Source organism: Moschus berezovskii, chromosome 17, assembly GCF_049115385.1.
Source record: "Moschus berezovskii isolate FMDL1 chromosome 17, NW_MosBer_1.0, whole genome shotgun sequence".
NCBI classification, from domain to species: domain Eukaryota; kingdom Metazoa; phylum Chordata; class Mammalia; order Artiodactyla; family Moschidae; genus Moschus; species Moschus berezovskii.
The window spans coordinates 44,703,889-44,723,035 of NC_142476.1; the positions used below are offsets into that span (position 1 = coordinate 44,703,889).

Below are 19,147 nucleotides of genomic sequence, written 5' to 3' on the forward strand. Positions count from 1 at the left end.
AGGGTAAGGGGATGGAAGAGGTCATCACAGCCAAAGACACAATCGCCATGATTCAAATAAAAATTCTGAAAAATAGCTTTTCCCATCAGACCTTGAAAATAAAGGATTAGGGACTGCTTCATGTTACCTGGGACACTAAGAATTTACAAGGCAGACCCATCTGAAAGGCCTTTATTCCTAATTATTTGGCCTTTGAAAGCCATTCTCTTGAAGACTTTGATCACAGAAATGGAGGAAGGGAGTCAAGTCTAGGAAGACATAATGGGATGCTGGTTGACAGAGCAGCCGTGGGTCTCTGTGCTGAAGGAATCCAGACCTCAGGAGGCTGAGGACCGGAAGTGCCCCACCTAGTTAATCAGGCCCTAGAGTGGTGAGGAGCACCAGAGGTGCCCAGAGCCCTAGACTGAGCCACCTTCAAGGCCCAGGGTCAGAAGCCTGGGCTCTGAGCCGCTCACTGATTGTCTCCTGCAGAACGCACCCTCAGAGAGCCAGCACTGACTTCCACCCCCGGGTGACATCTTTTGCTCTCCCCACCGCTGCCTCATCTTCAGATGACATGTACCAGGGCACAGAGAAGATGTTTCCGAGAGTGTCGCCAGCACAAAAGTCAAGAATCTGATTCCTTATTACTCTGGGAAACACCATGATTACATATTGTCAACGACCCCTTCTGCTTTTATATCTGTTAAGCAAATGCACCAAAATTCCGACACCACTGGAACATTCAAAAGCAAAATGTGGGTCAGGGAGATGCCAAGTTCCAAAACCTGGAGACAGAGGGCCCTCTAGTGGCCCTGTGCACACCCTCTCGTGCAGGGTGATGAATGGACCTTTGCTCCCCGGTAATTTTGCAGAAAGAATAAAAAGGATAATTCATAACAGGAAGCCAAAGCACCTCACTTAAAGTGACAGCCGCATATCATTAAGATTTCCAGAGGAACCATATAAGTTGGTAAAATATTGAAGCAGGAGAAGTTTCCATCATCAGTTAAACACCAACAGATATTTGTGTCTCCTGTATTAAGTCTTGGGAGGCAGTGTTTTCAAATGCTTGGAACCTGGGGTGAAGGCGATCACATTAATGCGACGTGAATGCAGCAATAAATCCAAATTAAATAAACCAAATATCCCATCCGTGTAGATCTGCTGGTCCCCAAATGAGAGCTGAAAAGCAGACGCCGCATCCACAGAGCACCTGCGCCCGAGCTCGATTCCTGAGCTCCCAGCAGCACAAGCATCCCCGCCTGTGTGCTGAGAACACGGCAATAAATCTCCCGGGAAAGAACTAAAGGGTGTGCACCCAGCACCTCTGAATCCCATGAAGTCACGCTGCAACTCAGTGAGCCACACACACGGGAGTTAACACCCTCAGCCCATCAGCCAGAAAGAGGCTCAGATCATCTTGAACCCATAGCTAGCTGCCTTGTGGGGAAGCCCTTCCTGAGGGGTGGGGAGGTGTCCCCTGCCACTTGAACTTCCACAGCGCTCCCTGGAGCCCATGCCCTGCTCTGTGCCCAGCAGACCCTCTGCAGGTCGAGGTGGTGAGCTTCCAGAGGACAGGCCAGGTCCCACGGGCAGGAATTCTATTCAGTCGAAGACAGGGAAATGCAGGAAAACATGGTTACAGCTGGGAGGCAACCTTGTGGTAAAGGCAGCTGAGCGCAGGGAAAGACACGGGACATGAAACAAGGCCCTCAATCCATCGGGTGGCCACCTGAACTCACCCTCTCTTTGAGAGCAGGACCAATAGATGGTTTCCCTTTGGGGATCACCCTCTCAGCCCTTAACCCTGGGGTCAGCGGGGCTGGAAGTCTGAGCCATCCTGACAGAGTGTGTGACCCAGGACAGATGGCCCCTGCCCACATCCCAGTCATTCAGGGTAAAGACAAGGGAGGCAGCAGAGGTGGGGACTCCGTCTTGGGACTTTGGACAACTGGACAACAGAAGTTCTTCATGCTGGGATTCCTAAGCCCAAGGATGACAGAGAAGCTCCCAGAGCCACCTTGTAAGGAAACCCTGCCAGGAATGAAGCCAACAAGGAGAGCTAGAGGGCAGATGGACGGGGTGCAGGAGACAGAAAGACACACCAAGTCTTCACCACATCACTCAAGTGCCAGGATATAGCCAAGACTCACACGCTCAACAACAACAGCCATCTCTTCCTTTACCATATGTGTATCTCACTGGTTCTGATTCTCTGGAGAACCCTGACCAAATGCTCATTTTATCCACCTCGTTGCTGTTGCGCAATCACTAAGTCATGTCCAACTTTTTACAACCCCATGGTCTGCAACATCCCAGGCTTCCCTATCCTTCACTACTTCCCGGAGTTTGCCCAAATTGGCCCACTGGTCAGATTTGACCCACAATCTGTGCTTATAAATAAAGTTTTATTAGAACACAACCATGCTCATTCATTTACACACCCTCAATGGCTTTCACCAGCAGAGATGAGTAGCCATGACAGAGGTCGTCTGGTCCACAAAGCCTAAAATATTTCCTATCTGGCCTTAAAGTCTGCTGACCTCTGCCAGAGATGGAGCTCAGATATGGAAAGAGAAGCATAAATCCTGAACAGAAGTTAATCAAATCAGGACAGGCATAACTGTCAAGTTGCCCACACACCAATCTCTCTTATTCTCTAAGAGGAACGGTAGCCCGCCAGGCTCCTCTTCCAAGGAATTCTCCTGGCAAGAATACTGGAGTGGGCAGCCAGCCCCTTCTCCAGGTATCTTCCCGAAGTATGTATCGAACCCAGGTTTCTGGCATTGCAGGATGATTCGTTACCGTCTGAGTCACTAAGGAAGCCCCTTTATTTTTAGACCAGTTTCAAATTCACAGCAACTGTGAGCAGAAAGGACAGAGAATTCCCACGTATTCCCTGCCCCACAGACACACAGCTCCCCCTACCATCAACACCCCACACCAGAGTGGGACAGTATTCTTCTTGCTGGTCCTTTGTGTGCTTATTGTCTCTTTTTAAAATGTGACCTCTATGAGGACAGGAGCCTGGAAGTGTACCTGGACATCACAGACTCTCAGTAGGGTTTTCTGAATGGATGGGGCGCGGGGGTCAGTGATGAGCAAACCTATGTGAATAAACACTCCCTCACTTTCTCTCAGAGTGGTTAATAAAAAATGCTGGGAGCAGGGCCAACACCGAGCTCTGCAGCCAGGCAGGAATCCACTTCCCTGGATGGCAGCACAGGCCCGGGTATGTACCCATCAAGGACTCTGGAGTCAACAGTAAGTCTGCGCAAATGTTGCGTTTGCTCCTGATCTGGTGGTTGCCTTGTTTCCACTGAGATTTGGGATCTGTGTTTATTCGGGCCAGTGGTTGAGAGAGGTTATGAACATGTGGCCACTGCCCACCGATGCTGCCAGCTAGGAGGATGACAAGATCAGTGTGGCTGACAGCCCCTGTGAGGCATGTGCCCCGTTTCCAGGCAGTCCTGAGAACCCTGACCGATCTTCACTCATCTACCCTCTCTACAATTCCTGACAGCCTCTGGCCGTTTTTGTTTTCAGTTGTTTATCTCCTCCTTGTTGATCTTTCCATCATCATTCTTCTTTATAACCTTCTCATTCCTTCAATTAATTCTTAATGGTTTTACGTACTGCAAATATCTTTCAGTCTGAGGAACTGCTTTTTAACTTTGTTTATGGAATCTTCTCTCTTAGAAAATTTTCTTTATATGTTAACATAATCACATTTCACAATCTTCTCTTTTTGGTTTACACTTTATCTTGTTTAAGGAAGCCTTCCCAACCCCAGGGTCATAAAAATATTCTCCAATTTCTTCCTAAGACTCCTCAAGTGTTCTTTTTCATCTAAATAGTCCTTTCATTCATCTATTTTATAACTGAACACTGAAGGATACTGAAGGACAGACACATGAAGCCACCAGCCTAAGATCATCCAGCTGGCAAGTCTGAGTTGTCTTCAAAGCCATTTACATGCCACTATGTGTCCACTTCCTTTCAGAAATCGCCACACTTTCAGAACTCAGAAAACCAGTGTGAAGGTTCAGAGATAACAATATGCAGAGACCTATCTCAGCATCGTGGCTGCTGTGCAGCACCCACTGTCCAAATAGGCCAGCTCACTCCCTCGTCTCCCGATCGGGGCGCAGGCAGGTCGTTCCTGCACTTTAGCCACGAAACACGGAGGCCTTGTGAGTATCCTCATCCAGGCCCCATGTCACAAGGACCAGTTCCTCTCTGCAACAGGTGCCTAGACATGGCAGTTCTCTGCTGTAAGGTATTAACTGCATATGTCCACGCGTGTGTGCTCAGTCGCTCAGTCATGTCCAACTCTTTGCAACCCAATGGACTGTAGCCCACCAGGTTCCTCTGCCCGTGGGATCTCCCAGGCAAATACTGGAGTGGGTTGCCGTTTTATCCTCCAGGGGATCTTCCCAACCCAGGGTATTAACTAAACACTACAAAGTTGCTCTTCAAAGTGGTTCGCATACTTCAAAGTGGTCCCTCCCAGTGTGGTGGGAGGTCCTCTTTTCCCAAATTCTCAACCTCATGCTGTCATTCAGCCAGCTCTTTCCAATACAAGGGAAATGAAATGAGTTCTCATTTTAATTTGCGTTTCTCGGATTACTAGTGAAATTGAGCACTTTTTCATACATTTTGGTTATTCTGGTTTCTCCTCTGTGAACTCCCTTTTCATATCCTTCGACCATTTTTCTGTCTTGTCTTTTATATTTCCTTATTGATTTGGGACAGCTCTTTTTATCATTTTTCTTCTCTCTAAACTTCTAATTAAAATTTCTCAAGTTTGGTCTTGTAATCCACCCAGAATTTATGGTTTGTTATTGTTGTTCAGTCACCAAGTCGTGTCTGACTCTGCAACCCCAGAGACTGCAGTACCACAGGTTTCCCTGTCCTTCACTATCTCCCAGATTTGTTCAAATTCATGTCCATTGAGCCGGTGACGCCATCCAAACATCCCATCCTCTGCCACCCCCTTCTCCTCCTGCCTTCAATCTTTCCCAGCATCAGGGTCTGACCTATTTACAGTCTGAGGTATGTATACATATTGTATACAATATGAAATTGATTTTCTATTTTCCACAAGGACAGCCAGTCCAATGCTGTTAATTGACTGGTATGCCCTTACTCCCGTGGTGGGCGGCATAATAGCAATCCCCCAACCCAAAGTGTCCACATTCTAATTACCAGAACCATGACTATGTTGTATTAACTCTGCCAAGGGAACCAAGGTTGCAGATGGAACTAAGGTTGCTTATCAGCTGACCTAGAGATACAGAGACTGTCCTGGATGGTAGGGGAAGGGGTGGGGGGTGCAGTAGGCAATGCAACTATGACAGTCCTGATGGGTGAAAGGGAGGCAGGAGGGAGAATCAAAGAGAGATTTAAAATGTAACTCTGGGACTTCCCTGGCATTCCAGTGGCTAAGACTCTGAGCTCCCAGTGCAGGGGGCACCAGTTTGATCCCTGGTGAGGCAACTAGATCTAGCATGCCACACGGCCAAAAATAAATAAATTAAATAAAATGTAACTCTGCTGCCTCTGAAGATGGAAGCAGGGGCCAAAGGTGCAGCTAGCCCCTTGGATCTGGAAAAGGCAAGGAGACAGATTCTCCCCCAGAGCCTACAGCAGGAACACAGCCCCAAGACCTGGATTTCAGTCTGTGAGACCTCTGGACTTCTGATCTCCAGAAATGTGGGATAGTAAGCTCATGTTATTTTAAGCAACCAAGCTTATAGTAATTTGTTATAACAATTAAAGGAAAGCAATATGCTCTTTATCTATAATCTGTCATATATCACACTTTTTATCTTCTCCTGTTATCTACTGATCTGTATCTGTAGCAGTGTCACACTGTTCTAGTTCTATAATTTTACGCTAAGTCTGCAAGTCAAGAAAGGGGAAGCCTCTCTTCTTCACAATTGCCTTAGCTATTCTTGAATGGACTTCCCTGGTGGCTCAGGGGTAAAGAATATGCCTGCAACGCAGAGACCCGGGTTCGATCCCTGGGTTGGGAAGATCCCCTGGAGAAGGGAAAGGCTACCCCCTCCAGTATTCTTGCCTGGAGAATCCCCATGGACAGAAGAGCCAGGTGGGCTACAGTCCACAGGGTCGCAAAGAACTGGACACAACTGAGTGACTAAGCACACACACACACACACACACACACATACACACACATTCTTCAATATGTAATTTTTTTAATTTAAAAAGAAAAGAATACATCTTAAAAGAAAATAAATGCAGTGCACAGCAGAGATGCTTTCTAGGGATAGGGCGAGAGCCAAAATTCAAAATCATGAAGCAATGACATAGTCAGTGAATCACACGCAGCACAAAGCAGCTAGGAAAAGCTTCACTGGACTTATCACCCCTGGGGTGGAGGATTTCAACAGTCTAGAAACTGTCAACAGCAGGCAAAAACTTTACTTCTGACCAAATTTATGCTCCTGACTGAAACAAAAATTACTTAACTAACAAAATACATAAGACAACAGTTTTAATGACATTGGAATTCAGGCAAGAAATGGTCCTAAGGAACTGGAAACAAAGAAGTAAGCCCTCCGATGGTCCCAAAATTAACATGTTGAGTGATTTTGCAGATTGCAGTGCAGGAAAGGGGAATGCAGAGCACAGTGGACCCCTGATTGGAAGGCCGGGCTAAGAGTTCAAGGAGACCAAAGAAACTGAAGTTTGCAGGGCTGAGCACAGACAGGAGAGGGGCACAGAGAGGGAACTCCAGCCACTTACAGAGGGTCCCTCTAGGATTCAGTAGGTCACTGACTAGGAAACTACCCAAGGATGGGGAAAGAATCACCCCAAAAATCAGAGGGGCCAGTACCCTGTGCTCACATGGGGCCAGAGAGAGGCCATTCTCACAGACTGGTAAACTTCATAATTCAAGGACACCAGGCAAAGTACTGAAGGAGGTCTTCTCACTTACTGAGGAGCAATTAGCCCTAGACTAAATGCTCATGGGGTCCCATCTCATAACCCTTAAAGGCAAGGCCCTAAATGACCAAATAATTTCCAAAGTTCAGGAGTGTTTACCAGCTACCTGGACTTCCCTGCGTCCAGTGGTTAAGACTCCAAGCTTCCACTGCAGAGGGAACTAAGAGCCCACATGCCATGGGACGTGGCAAATATATATATATATTTGTCAACTATAAAAATATTTAGCAACCAAAAGGAGAAAACTCAAAATATCTGGAATCCGATCAAAAGTTATGACCATAGAGAAGCTGGAAGATACAACCCAAATCAGGATAAAAGTCTATCAATCAAAACTAATGCACAACTGACCAAGATTTTAGAACTGGCAAACAAGGATATTAAGGTAGTGACAAACTTTGCAATGTTATCCCCAGATTCTGGTACCTTGAAACTAAACGTAGTTAAAATGAGAATTACTATATGGGTCATTTCAAACAGGATAAAATACTGGAATTTTAATTTTAATTGTTGCACAGGTCTAAGTTCATCTACCTCTGCCACCTTAGGAGAGAAACAAAAAAGCATAAGTTTGTCAGTAGTTATATTTCACTTCTGGAGATGAAAACGACAATATCTGTGAGGAAAATGCACTGGGTGGGATTCACGGCAGACCAGACGTTGCAGAAGAAAAGATGAGTGAACCTGAAGACGCGGCAATACAAAGTATCTAGGATTGGAGCACAGAGAGAAAAGACCACAAGTAAAACTGAGCAGAAGCCCAGCAGTGTGGGACTTCCCACAGTTTTGCCACCTGATAAAGGCATGACCAGGAGCCCCGAGGGAAAAGACAGAGGAAGACAGAGAAAATAATCAAAGAAGGAATGATCGAAATTGTTCCAACTTTGATTTAAAAAAAAGAGAGATCCAAGAAGTTCCATGAACACCCCCAAAATTAGTTAAAAGACCATTTTGGGAAACAAAGTAGCAGTACACTAGGCTTTAAATCTCCTCCAAGGGACTTCTCTGGAAGTCCACGCTCCCAATGCAAGGGGCCCAGGTTCAATCCCTGGTCAAGGAACTAGATCCAGCATGCCGCAACTAAGACCCAGTGATGCCAAATAAATAAATAAAAATAAATATTTTAAACAATAATAAATAAATCTCCTCCAAGCCCCGCATGAAAACAGACAGGGCAGCTGCGAAAGCAAACACAGAGCCCACAGGCCATGCCGATAGCCGGTCAGGCTGGAGAAGCCAACAGGGTCATTCTGTCCTGGCTGACAGTTAATTCGATTAGAAGGCCTTCACACAAGCTGTCTGTTACAGTGTCATAACTACACCAAAGTTCAACACGTGAAAATTCCTTTCCAGAAAAAGTACTTATTTTTCTGTTAACGATAGCTGTAGAGGTTTCTTCTCTAAGAAAATGATCTCTTCAGGTATTTCTAAGGACCAAAGTAAACTATATTTATTATTTTGAACTGCATTTATTACATTTCACTACTGTCTTTTTGGGCTTCCCAAGTGGCTCTAGGAAGAACCTGCCTGCCAAAACAGGAGATGTAACAGATTTTGGTTCGATCCTTGGGTTGGGACAATCCCCTGAAGGAGTGCATGGAAACCCACTCCAGTATTCTTGCCTGGAGAATCCCAGGGACAGAGGAGCCTGGCAGACTAGTGACTTAGCATGTACAGCACGCATTATCCTTTTGAATAGCTTAATTAAAAACTAGGATAATCATGTTTATATCAAATCAAAAAATACACATATTTTATAATTTAGGATACTATCTTTCTTTCACACCAACATTTCTTAGAGGTTGGCATTTGTTTTATTTTTAAAATGTAATTGTGAATATGTCAAAGAAAGGAAGATACTAGAGTTAAAGAAGGGAATGGGTTTGACCTTTTGGTATTTTTTAACTAGCTTTCTATACTTTCAATGCATTTAACTTTATCCAATAAAATTGTAAATTCATTCTAAACTAACTCTGGTGGAAAACACATGCCTGCCACCCACCATTCCAGGGGATTCTGGCATATATTCTGGCAACTTGTCAAGTACAGGCCGTGCTGTACATTTCAGTACCACTTAAGCGTGTGTGTGTGTTAGTCGCTCAGTCGTGTCTGACTCTGCAACTCCGTGGACTATAGCCCATCAGGCTCCTCTGTCCATAGGGTTCTCCAGGCAAGAATACTGGAGTGGGTTGCCATTCCCTTCTCCAGGGGATCTTCCTAACCCAAGGATCGAATCCAGGTTTCTGGCATTGCAGGCAGATTCTTAACCACTGAGTCACCTGGGAAGCCCATCACTTAACATAAGATGTGATTATACCTGAGAACATTCTGATAAGCACAAAAAACTGGAAAGAATAAAACAACTAAAAACAACAAATCCACTGCCTTTTTGAGGAAAAAGGAAAATGCTTAACAATACAGTTTGTCCCGAAGCAATAAACTATCAAGTTTTGGTATCTGAATATTTTTAAACATCTCAGAAAATCCTGGAGGACCATGAAGATGAAGGCCAACACATCGAGTTCCAGGACAGAGAAACAAGTGTGCCCCTGCCACCAACTGTGAGATTAAATTCAATGAGACCAGTTTCCAAAAACCAGACTCTCAACTGAAAAAAGTCACTCCCAAACAACAGACTCACTGGCGCCTTTGCACAGCATCCAGGACCTGCTGCCCAAGAGACACTGGCCAGCCCTCCCTAGATATCCAGCAGCATCCATCAGGGGAAAGCCATCTGGATGGAGGATGGATGGACACTCAGATCCCCTCTAGGACTTCCACATTTGCTCATCCCCTACCTTTCTGACTTTCTAAGAGCCTAACTGCCCATGACTGAGAATGTTCCTTCAGCCAGTGAGATCCTTAGAAGCCAAGAGCCAAGAGCTCAGTGCTCTTTCAGCCCTCCTGCTAACCTCCCTCTCTTCTCACCACAGATGGGATTCCCAACCAGGATGCTGGCTTCCTGTCCTTGGGGATAAACTAAGAGGCTCTGAACACAAGGTACCATCCTCAGCAGAAGGTGCAGGTACAGCCAACATGAAGCTGACAGCTGCAATCACACACAAGGGGACGGGGACATTGCCATCCATGGAAGAGCATTACTTCCTCCATCATCAACAGCCCTACATCCCTTGTTTAAAGCCACACCCTGAAGTCGTGACCTCCCCACTCCCAGATTGCACACCAAGGAAATAAAAAGCACTTTTTAAAAACAACAAACTCAAGGCTACATTAACAGTGCAACATAAAGCTGGCAGAAAAGCTATGACAAAACTAGTGAAAAGTGAAAGTGTTAGTTGCTCAGTCATGTCCAACCCTTTGTGACCCCATGGACTATAGCCTGCCAGCTCCTCTGTCCATGGAATTCTCCAGGCCAAGAATACTGGAGTGCGTAGCCATTCCCTTCTCTAGGGGGATCTTCCCAACCCAGGGATTGAACCTGGGTCTCCCACACTGCAGGCAGATTCTTTACCATCTGAGCCATCAGAGAAGCCTATGCTGCTGCTGCTGCTGCTACTAAGTCGCTTCAGTCGTGTCCAACTCCATGCGACCCCATAGACGGCAGCCGACCAGGCTCCGCCATCCCAGGATTCTCCAGGAAAGAACACTGGTGTGAGTAGCCATTTCCTTCTCCAATGTGTGAAAGTGAAAAGTGAAAGTGAAGTCGCTCAGTCGTGTACAACTAGTAGCGACCCCATGGACTGCAGCCTACCAGGTTCCTCTGTCCATGCGATTTTCTAGGCAAGAGTACTGGAGTGGCTTGCCATTGCCTTCTCCAAGAGAAGCCTATACAGCATATTAAAAAGCAGACATCACTTTGCCGACAAAGGTCCATCTAGTCAAAGCTATGGTTTTTCCAGTAGTCATATACAGATGTGACAGCTGGACCACAAAGAAGGCTGAGCACCAAAGAATTGATGCTTTCAAAGTGTGGTGCTGGAGAAGGTCCTTGAGAGTCCCTTGGACTGCAAGGAGATCAAACCAGTCAATCCTAAAGGAAATCAACCCTGAATATTCATTGGAAGGATGATGCTGAAGCTGAAGCTCCAATCCTTTGGCCACCTGATGTAAAGAGCTGACTACTGGAAAAGACCCTGATCCTGGGACGACTGAAGGCAGGAGGAGAAGGAGGTGGCAGAGGATGAGATGGTTAGATAGCAGCACCAACTCAGTGGACATGAATTTGAGCAAACTCTAGAAGATAGTGAAGGACAGAGGAGTCTGGCGTGCTATAGTGCATGGAGTTGCATACAGTCTTAGCGACTAAACAACTATAAAGCTGGCAGTCAGCCAGCCTTTGATTCTTGAGCCCTGTGTCTGCAGGACACCCATGAGAGATGGCCCTTTCAGTGTCTCCAACAGACCTTTCAAAGCCTTCAGTCAGGGAGCTAACTCATGGCTAAAGCACAAAGTGTTGGGCCAGGCTTTACCACTGTCCAATTCTATACCTGTGTAGTCAGCAAAAACTTAATCAACTGATTCCAGTTAAAGCAATTTACAACAAGTATCTGATAAATGTCATTTATCTGGGCACACATGAAGCTGTGCCATGAGCCTGAAGACTCAGCTCTCAGCACATACTTACTTGAAGGGGACGCGGGTGGCTTCCTAAAAGACCGCCGCTCTGCCTTGGGGCTGCCTGCATTCCCTGTGGGTATGTCTGGGTGTTCTTCAGGGCTCAGCGAGTACTGGAACTGGACCGTCCCTGACTCCACCTGCTTCACCTATGATGGACCACAATAAGAGAAGTGATGGCCATGCTCCCTCCATCAGCACTGTGTGGTCAGAATTATTCAACCAGGAACATCCGCCCAGTCCTAAAACAATCAGCGTGGATTACCCTCAGCCAAGCGGAAATCAACAACATTGCTCCAGTTTGAATGCGTTTTTACTTAACCTATGTTATGCTGACTTTTCTTGTTTTGAGTTTAAACACATGTAACCACCACCAGCAGCAGGTGCAGAGCAGCCCCCCACCTAAAACGCTCATCCACCCTGCGCATACCCGCACCCAACAATCACTGAACTGCTCTCCACCCCTGTCTTCGGTCCTATAAACAGGGTCTCATGCTACAGAACCCTTGAGACTGGCTTCTTTCACTCCTGTGCAGGAGTGTGCAAGCACAGCCGTTCTTTTTCATTACCAAGCAGTTTTCTATTGTACCGTGTGCCTTAGCATACTTATCCATTCACCCACTTAGAACATATGGGCTGTTTCCAGCTTGAGTGGTTATAAATAGAGCTGCTGGGAACACTGCTGCTGCTGCTGCTGCTAAGTCGCTTCAGTCGTGTCCGACTCTGTGTGACTCCACAGACGGCAGCCCACCAGGCTCCCCCGTCCCTGGGATTCTCCAGGCAAGAACACTGGAGTGGGTTGCCACTGAACACTGGTGTACATATTTCTGCATGGACATAAGTTTTCATTTCTCTAAGAGTAGGATTGCTGGGTCATATGGTGCATGTACACTACATTTTACAGCAAACTGCTAAACTGGGGCTTACTTCTGAACTCTCTTCTGTTCCATTAGTCGATGTGCCAGTGCTTTTACCAACAGCACTTTATCTGGATTACCACAGCTTTAATGAAAGTGTTGAAATTGTGTAGCATGAATCCTCCAACTTAACTGTGCTTTACAAAATTGTTTTGACCCTTCTAATTCCTTTGCTTTTCTATATAAAGTTGAGAATCAGGGACTTGCCTGGTGGTCCAGCGGTTAAGAATGCACCTGCCAATGCGGAGGACATGGATTCGATCATCCCTGGTCCAGGAAGATCCCACATGCCAACGGGCAACTAAGTCCATGCACCACAACTGCTGAGCCCACACACGGAAACTAGAAAGTAGCCCCTGCTCACCGCAACTAGAGAAGGCCCTCGTGCAGCAACAGAGACCCAGTGCAGCCAAAAGTTAATTAAAGTTTAAAATCAGCTTGTCTCTATTTATTAAAAAAATCATGTAAGGATTTTGATTCAAATCATATTAGACCTATAGATCAATTTGGGGAGAATTTGTATCTTTATCATGTGAGTCTTCCAATCCATAAAGATGACCCTCCATTTATTTAGGTCTTCTTTGATTCACCTAAGAGTAATCAGTGAGAATAATGACATGCAGCAAAAGGAATGTTTTATTATTTTCAGCACACAGATCCTGTACATATTTTGTTAGATTTATTTCATTGAGGTGGGGGTGCTTTGTAAATAATACTGCTTTTTAGATTTTGCTTCCCAACTGTACATATTTTGTTAGTATAAAGAAATGTGACTGATTTTCCATCTTGACCTCCTGCTGTATACTACAATCTCCCTAAACTTACTGTTTATTTGGGGAGTTTTTGATAAATCCTTCAAGATTTCCTACACAGAAAATCATACTGTTTGTACATAAGAAGAGTTTTGTTCCTTTCCTTCCAATCTCTATGTTTTTTAATTTTGTTTTATTCCTCTATTGTACCGGCTAGAACTTCCCACGCAATGTCAAATAAGATGCTGCATACTATGAGTGGGCATTCTTCACTTGTTCCTGACCTAAGTAAGAGGGAAAGCATTCAATTTTTCACCATAAAGCATGATGCTAACTAAAGAATTTTTGTAGATACTCTTGATCAAGCTGAGGAAGTTCCTCTTTATTCCTGTTTGCTCAGTTTCTGTCATAAATGGATGTTGAATTTTGTCAAATGCTTTGCCTGCATCAATTGTTATCATTCACATGGTTTTCCTTCTTGAGGCTGTTAGAGTGAATTACATTTTCCAATAGAAAATAGCCTTGCATCCCTGGGATAACCCAGGATGTATCATTGGTCATGGTGTATTATTCTTCTTCTATACTGTTGGATGGACTTCCCTGGTGGCTCAGATGGTAAAGAATCTGCCCACAGTGTGGGAGACCTGGGTTCAACCCCTGGGTCGGGAAGATCACCTGGAGAAAGAAATGGCAACCCACCCCAGTATTCTTGCCTGGAAAATCCCATGGATGGAGGAGCCTGGTAGGCTACAGTCCATGGGGTGGCAAAGAGTCGGACACGACTGAGTGACTTCACTCACTCACACTGTTGGATTCAATTTACTAATATTTTGTCGAGCATTTTGCATCTGAGTTCATGAGGAATATGCATCCATGATTTTCTTTTCTTATATTGTCTTTTTCTGGTTTTGATATCAGGATAATGAAGGCCTTGCTACATAAATTTGGAATTGTTCCCACCTATCTTATTTTCAAGAAAAGAATCTATACAATTGGTATTGTTTTTCCTTTAAATGTTTAGTACAATTTATAGTGAATGAAAGTGAAAAGCCACTCAGTAGTGTCCAACTCTTTGCGACCCCATGGACTATGGCCTGCCAGGCTCCTCTGTCCATGGAATTCTCCAAGCAAGAATACTGGAGTGGGTTGCTGTTCCCTTTTCCAGATCTTCACAACCCAGGGATTGAATCCAAGGCTCCCATGTTTCAGGTATTTTCTTTACCGCCTGAGCCACCAGGGAAGCCCCCTATATTATATATTATAGTGAACAGGCCAGGATATTTCTTTATCAAAAAAAATTTAATGACAAATTCTTTGTCTATAAAGTTACAGGACTACTCAAGTTATATACTTCACCTTGGGTAAGTTTCGATGGTTTGTTGTTTGAGACAAACTGGTCCATTGCATCTGAATTTTCAAACTTACAGTATTTCCCCTAACGTCCTTCTCATACCTGTGTGGTCTGTAGTGGTGGTCCTTTCTTCCATTCCTATTATTAGTCATTTGTGTTCTCTCTTTACTTTGTCAGTCTTGTTAGAGGCTTGTCAAAGAATCCGTTTTTTACTTCACTGGCTTTCTCTAGTTTTTCCTTTATTGTTTTGCTGTTTTCAGTTATATTGCTTTCTGCACTTATATTTATTATTGATTTTTATTTTACTTGCCTTAGGTTTCTTTTCTGCTTCTTTTTCTAGTTTCTAAAAGTGGATGATCAGATTATTGATTCGAGACCTTTTTCTCTTCTTATATAAGCACTTAATGCTATAAATTCCCTGTAAATACACTTGAGCTGCAACCTACAAATTTTGATATGTCATATTTTCACTTTTGTTCAGTTCAAAGCATCTTTTATACTTTCTTAAGGCTTCCTCTCTGACTTATGGATCATTTAGAAATGCATTAATTTCTAAGTGTTTATAGTTTTTTATGCTATCTTTGTTATTGGCTTCTAGTTTAATTCTATTGTGATCACAGAAAATATCTTAATTTAAATTATTTTAAAATTACTAAAATGTGTTTTCTGATCCAAGCTATGGTCTTTCTTGGTAAATGTTCTAGGTGCACTTGAAGAGAATATGAAGAGAGCATATCCTGTCATTGCTGGGTGGACTGTTCTATGAAGGTCACTTAGATCCAGATGCTTCATAATATTGTTCAGTTCTATATACTGGTGATTTTCTATCATTGTGCTTATAGTTTAATCTAAGAGGAGTGTTGAAATCTCCAAACGCAACTGTGAATTTGTCTATTTCTTCTTTCCATTCTATTAGCTCTTTGTATTTTGAACCTCTGTGTTAGATACATACACTTTTAGGTTTACATGTCTTTGTGGTGAATGGACTCTTTTATCACAGGTGACATCCCCCTTAATTCCTGGAAATTTCCCTTTGCTCTGAAGTCTATTTTGCCTGGTATTAATATAGCTACTCAAGTTTCCTTTTGATTCGTGTTTGCACACAATATTTTTCCATCCTTTTGCTTTTGAAGTGAGTTCTTGACAGACAGCACACAGTTGGACCTTGAGATTTTCATGTCACCTGAAAATTTCTGTCCTGAAGTTGGTGCATTCAGACTAGTTACACTTCATTTAATTATTGGTGGGTCTGGGTTGAGGACCGTCATTTTATTATGATTTGTTCCTTCTGTTTCTCATTCCTGTTTCCCTTTCCTGCCTTATTTTGAATTATTCCATTTTATCTACTAGGTTTCTTATTATCTCTTGGTAGCTTATTTTTAGTGACTGCTCTAGGGTTTACAATGTAAATAACTTTTTCACAATCTACTCAAAAATCTACACTTTATTACTTCAAGTGGAATGTAGAAACCTTATCACCCTATAGGTCTCTTTATTTTCCCCTTTATTTTACAGCTATCTTACCTTCTATACCTACATACCTTAAAAACCCTAACAGACACAGTTATGATTTTTGCTTCAGCCATCAAACCCATTTTAAAGAATTCAAAAGAAGGAAAATAGTGTATTCCAGTCATCATTTTTGGTGTTCTTTCTTCACTCCTGATATACCAAGTTTCCATCTGGTATAATTTCTCTTCTGTCTGAAGAAATTCCTTCAGCAATTCTCTTAGAGTATCTCTACCTGCCAATGAATTCTCTCAGTTTTAGTTCATCTGAGGATCTTTATTGCACCTTCACTCCTGCAGGACGGTTGCTGTAATAGAATTCTGAGTTCTGGGGTCTTTCTGTTAGTGCTTTTAACATGTTGTTCCATTTCCATCTGCCTCCATGGTTCCTGCAAGGAACCCACAATACTCAAACTATTGTTTCTCTATAAGTAATGCATCATTTTTCTACTGCTGTCTTCAAGACTTTGTCTTTTTCAGCAGCTTGATTGTGACCTGTCCGAGTGTGGATTTCTTTGCATTTATCTCTGGGTTTGGACCTCTTCGATCTGTAGGTTTAAGTCCTTTGCTGAATTTGAGGAGCTTTCGACCATCATTTCTTCAGACATTTTTTCTGCACTGCACTCCTTCCCTCCTGCTGGGACTCTGACAACATGGGTTTGTGGTCCTGCCCCACAGGTCCCTGAGGCTTCGTCCACTCTCCTCCAATCAACGTTCTGTGGTTCAAGTTGAATAAATTCCACTGATTCATCTTAAATTTATTGATCCTTCTGTCATATCCATTCTGCTATTGAGTCCACCTAGTGAGTATTTTGGCAATTTTATTTTTCAATTCTAAAATTGCCATTTGCTTCTTCTTTAACTACCTCTTTGCTGAGACTTTCTATCTTTCCCTTTGTTTCAAAAGTGTTTGCTCTTATTTATTGGATTATTTTTATAATGCCTGTTTTAAAGGCTTTGTCTGATAATTCCAACATTTGTGTCATCTCAGTATCACTGCCTGTTGAATGTCTTTCCCCTACAAGTTGAGGTTTTCCTGGTCCTTTGTTTGTCAATTAAGTTTACACTGTATCATGGACAGTCTGAATATCACTTTATAAGATTCTCTTTTAAATATCACATTATAAGAATATCTTTTAAAGTTTATGGAGAATGTTGATATTTTTGTTGGGTTGGAAATCAACCCAGCTGGGTTCAAGCCCCAGTTTCCAAGAAGCCTCCTGTGGTTGGTGGTTTCAATGTCAGTCACATTCTCAAAGCCTGGGCAGGACTCCTCAGTCCTCTTCTAGCCATGACACATGCAGGGGCAACTCTGTCCACAATCCAGTTCTCAAAGTCTGCCATACATTGTTAGGGTTGGATTCAGGCACAGGAAGCTGGGGGTTAACTTAGCATTTCTTAAACAACTTCACAGGGGACTTTCCAAGATCCTCCCTCTCCAGATCCCCCGATGCTGCTGTTGTTCAGTCACTAAGTCATGTTCAACTCTTTGCAACCCCATGGACTGCAGCACATCAGGCTTCCCTGTCTTTCACTATCTCCCAAGAGTCTGCTCAAATTCATGTCCACTGAGTTGGTGGTACTCTCTAACCATCTCATCCTATGCCACTCCCTTCTCCTTTTGCCCTCAATCTTTCCCAGCATCAGGGTCTTCTCCAATGAGTTAGCTCTTCACATCAGGTGGCCAAAGTATTAAGCTTCAGCTTCAGCATCAGCCCTTCCAATGAACATTCAATTTGATTTCCTTTAGGATCGACTGGTTTGATCTCTTTGCAGTCCAAGGGACTCCAGATCCCACTAGTTCTTTTCAATTCTCAAGGGTTCCCCTTCCAATCCTCTGGTAAGACCCCACTGGGCTGCAAGCCTCTGGCAACGGTACCTGAATGCAAGGTCAAGCAGTGCAAGGAAGTGGGGAGAGGGCAGAGCATGGTTGCTTTTTCAGCGCAAGAATATATAAAAGAGCTTATGTTCTATTATTATAAGTCTGTATTCAGTTTCTAAAACTGATCAACTAAGAAGTAGCAGAAGACACATATTATTTAGAAAACAAGGTAAATACCCTATGTCACAGCTGAGAGTTGAAACTGGCTACCTCTGGAGATATTAACTTTTTTAAAGACAATTATTTGCTTGAGGGAAGAATACAGGAGCTGTTCAAGAAGGAAAGCATAAACATAATACACTACTTACCTTCACAGTAAATAACACTGAAATAATCTTAATAGTATAAACCCCAAAATTTACTCAGTAAAAAAATTATGGGATGTTTATAATGCGTATCTTTTTTCTTTTGATTAAAGACAAAACTCTAAGTCCCACGGGATTCGAGCGCTTTCCTAGAGTAGATACAGGTGCTCAGTAAAAATTCACTCAGTGAGTAAGATAAAGAACCGACTGGTGCCCAGGCAGAGACCAGGCTGACCTAGGAGCCCGCCCTTCTGACGTGGTAACGCGCCGCTACACGAGAAGAGAAACAGGAAGACGCAAAACGGCGCCTTTACAAAGCAGGAAGACGCAAAACGGCGCCTTTACTGAACAGTTTGTGATCAGCGGCAGTTTATCATTTTAGTTAATAATATCTGTTTACAGTAGTGGTCCTCTTAGTTAATAATATCTGTTTACAGTAGCGGTCCTCAACTGGGGGCAATTCTGCCCACAGAAGAACATAGTCAGCCATGTCTATGAACATCTGGGCTCTGAAAACTGGGGTGGGCGAGAGCTACTGCCTCTAGTGTGTGGAGGCCAGAAATGCAGGTCGACATCCTCCAGGGCAGTGCCTGGGACAGACTCACAGGAAAGAACAGTCTGGCCCCAAATGCTGACAGTGCTGAGTGGAGAAATCCTGATTAGAAGTTATATTCCTCATGGAGGATGATGGTATTTGATACATTTGTGACCTTGAGATGGTCCAACCTTCACAACGCTTATGTTCCAATATAGTTTACACACTTAAAAAGCAAAGGAAATGTAGTGGACATGAGAAGGCTAAAATTAAACAGAATAAGGATCTATTTACATAGGCACATACACGGCAAGAGAGAATGAGAATATGGCGGTAGCTTCAGGATTTCTAATGGCAAGTTTATAATA

General features: G+C 43.7%; 1 protein-coding gene across 1 annotated transcript in view; it reads right to left on the minus strand.

Moving 5' to 3' along the window:
• NPHP4 (nephrocystin 4) overlaps positions 1–19,147 on the minus strand; it is a 139,556-nt gene that overhangs the window by 60,051 nt on the left and 60,358 nt on the right. Inside the window, exon 12 of the mRNA XM_055419433.2 lies at positions 11,540–11,678. Within this exon, the coding sequence (XP_055275408.2) occupies positions 11,540–11,678 (139 nt within the window). The remainder of the gene's footprint in view (positions 1–11,539; positions 11,679–19,147) is intronic.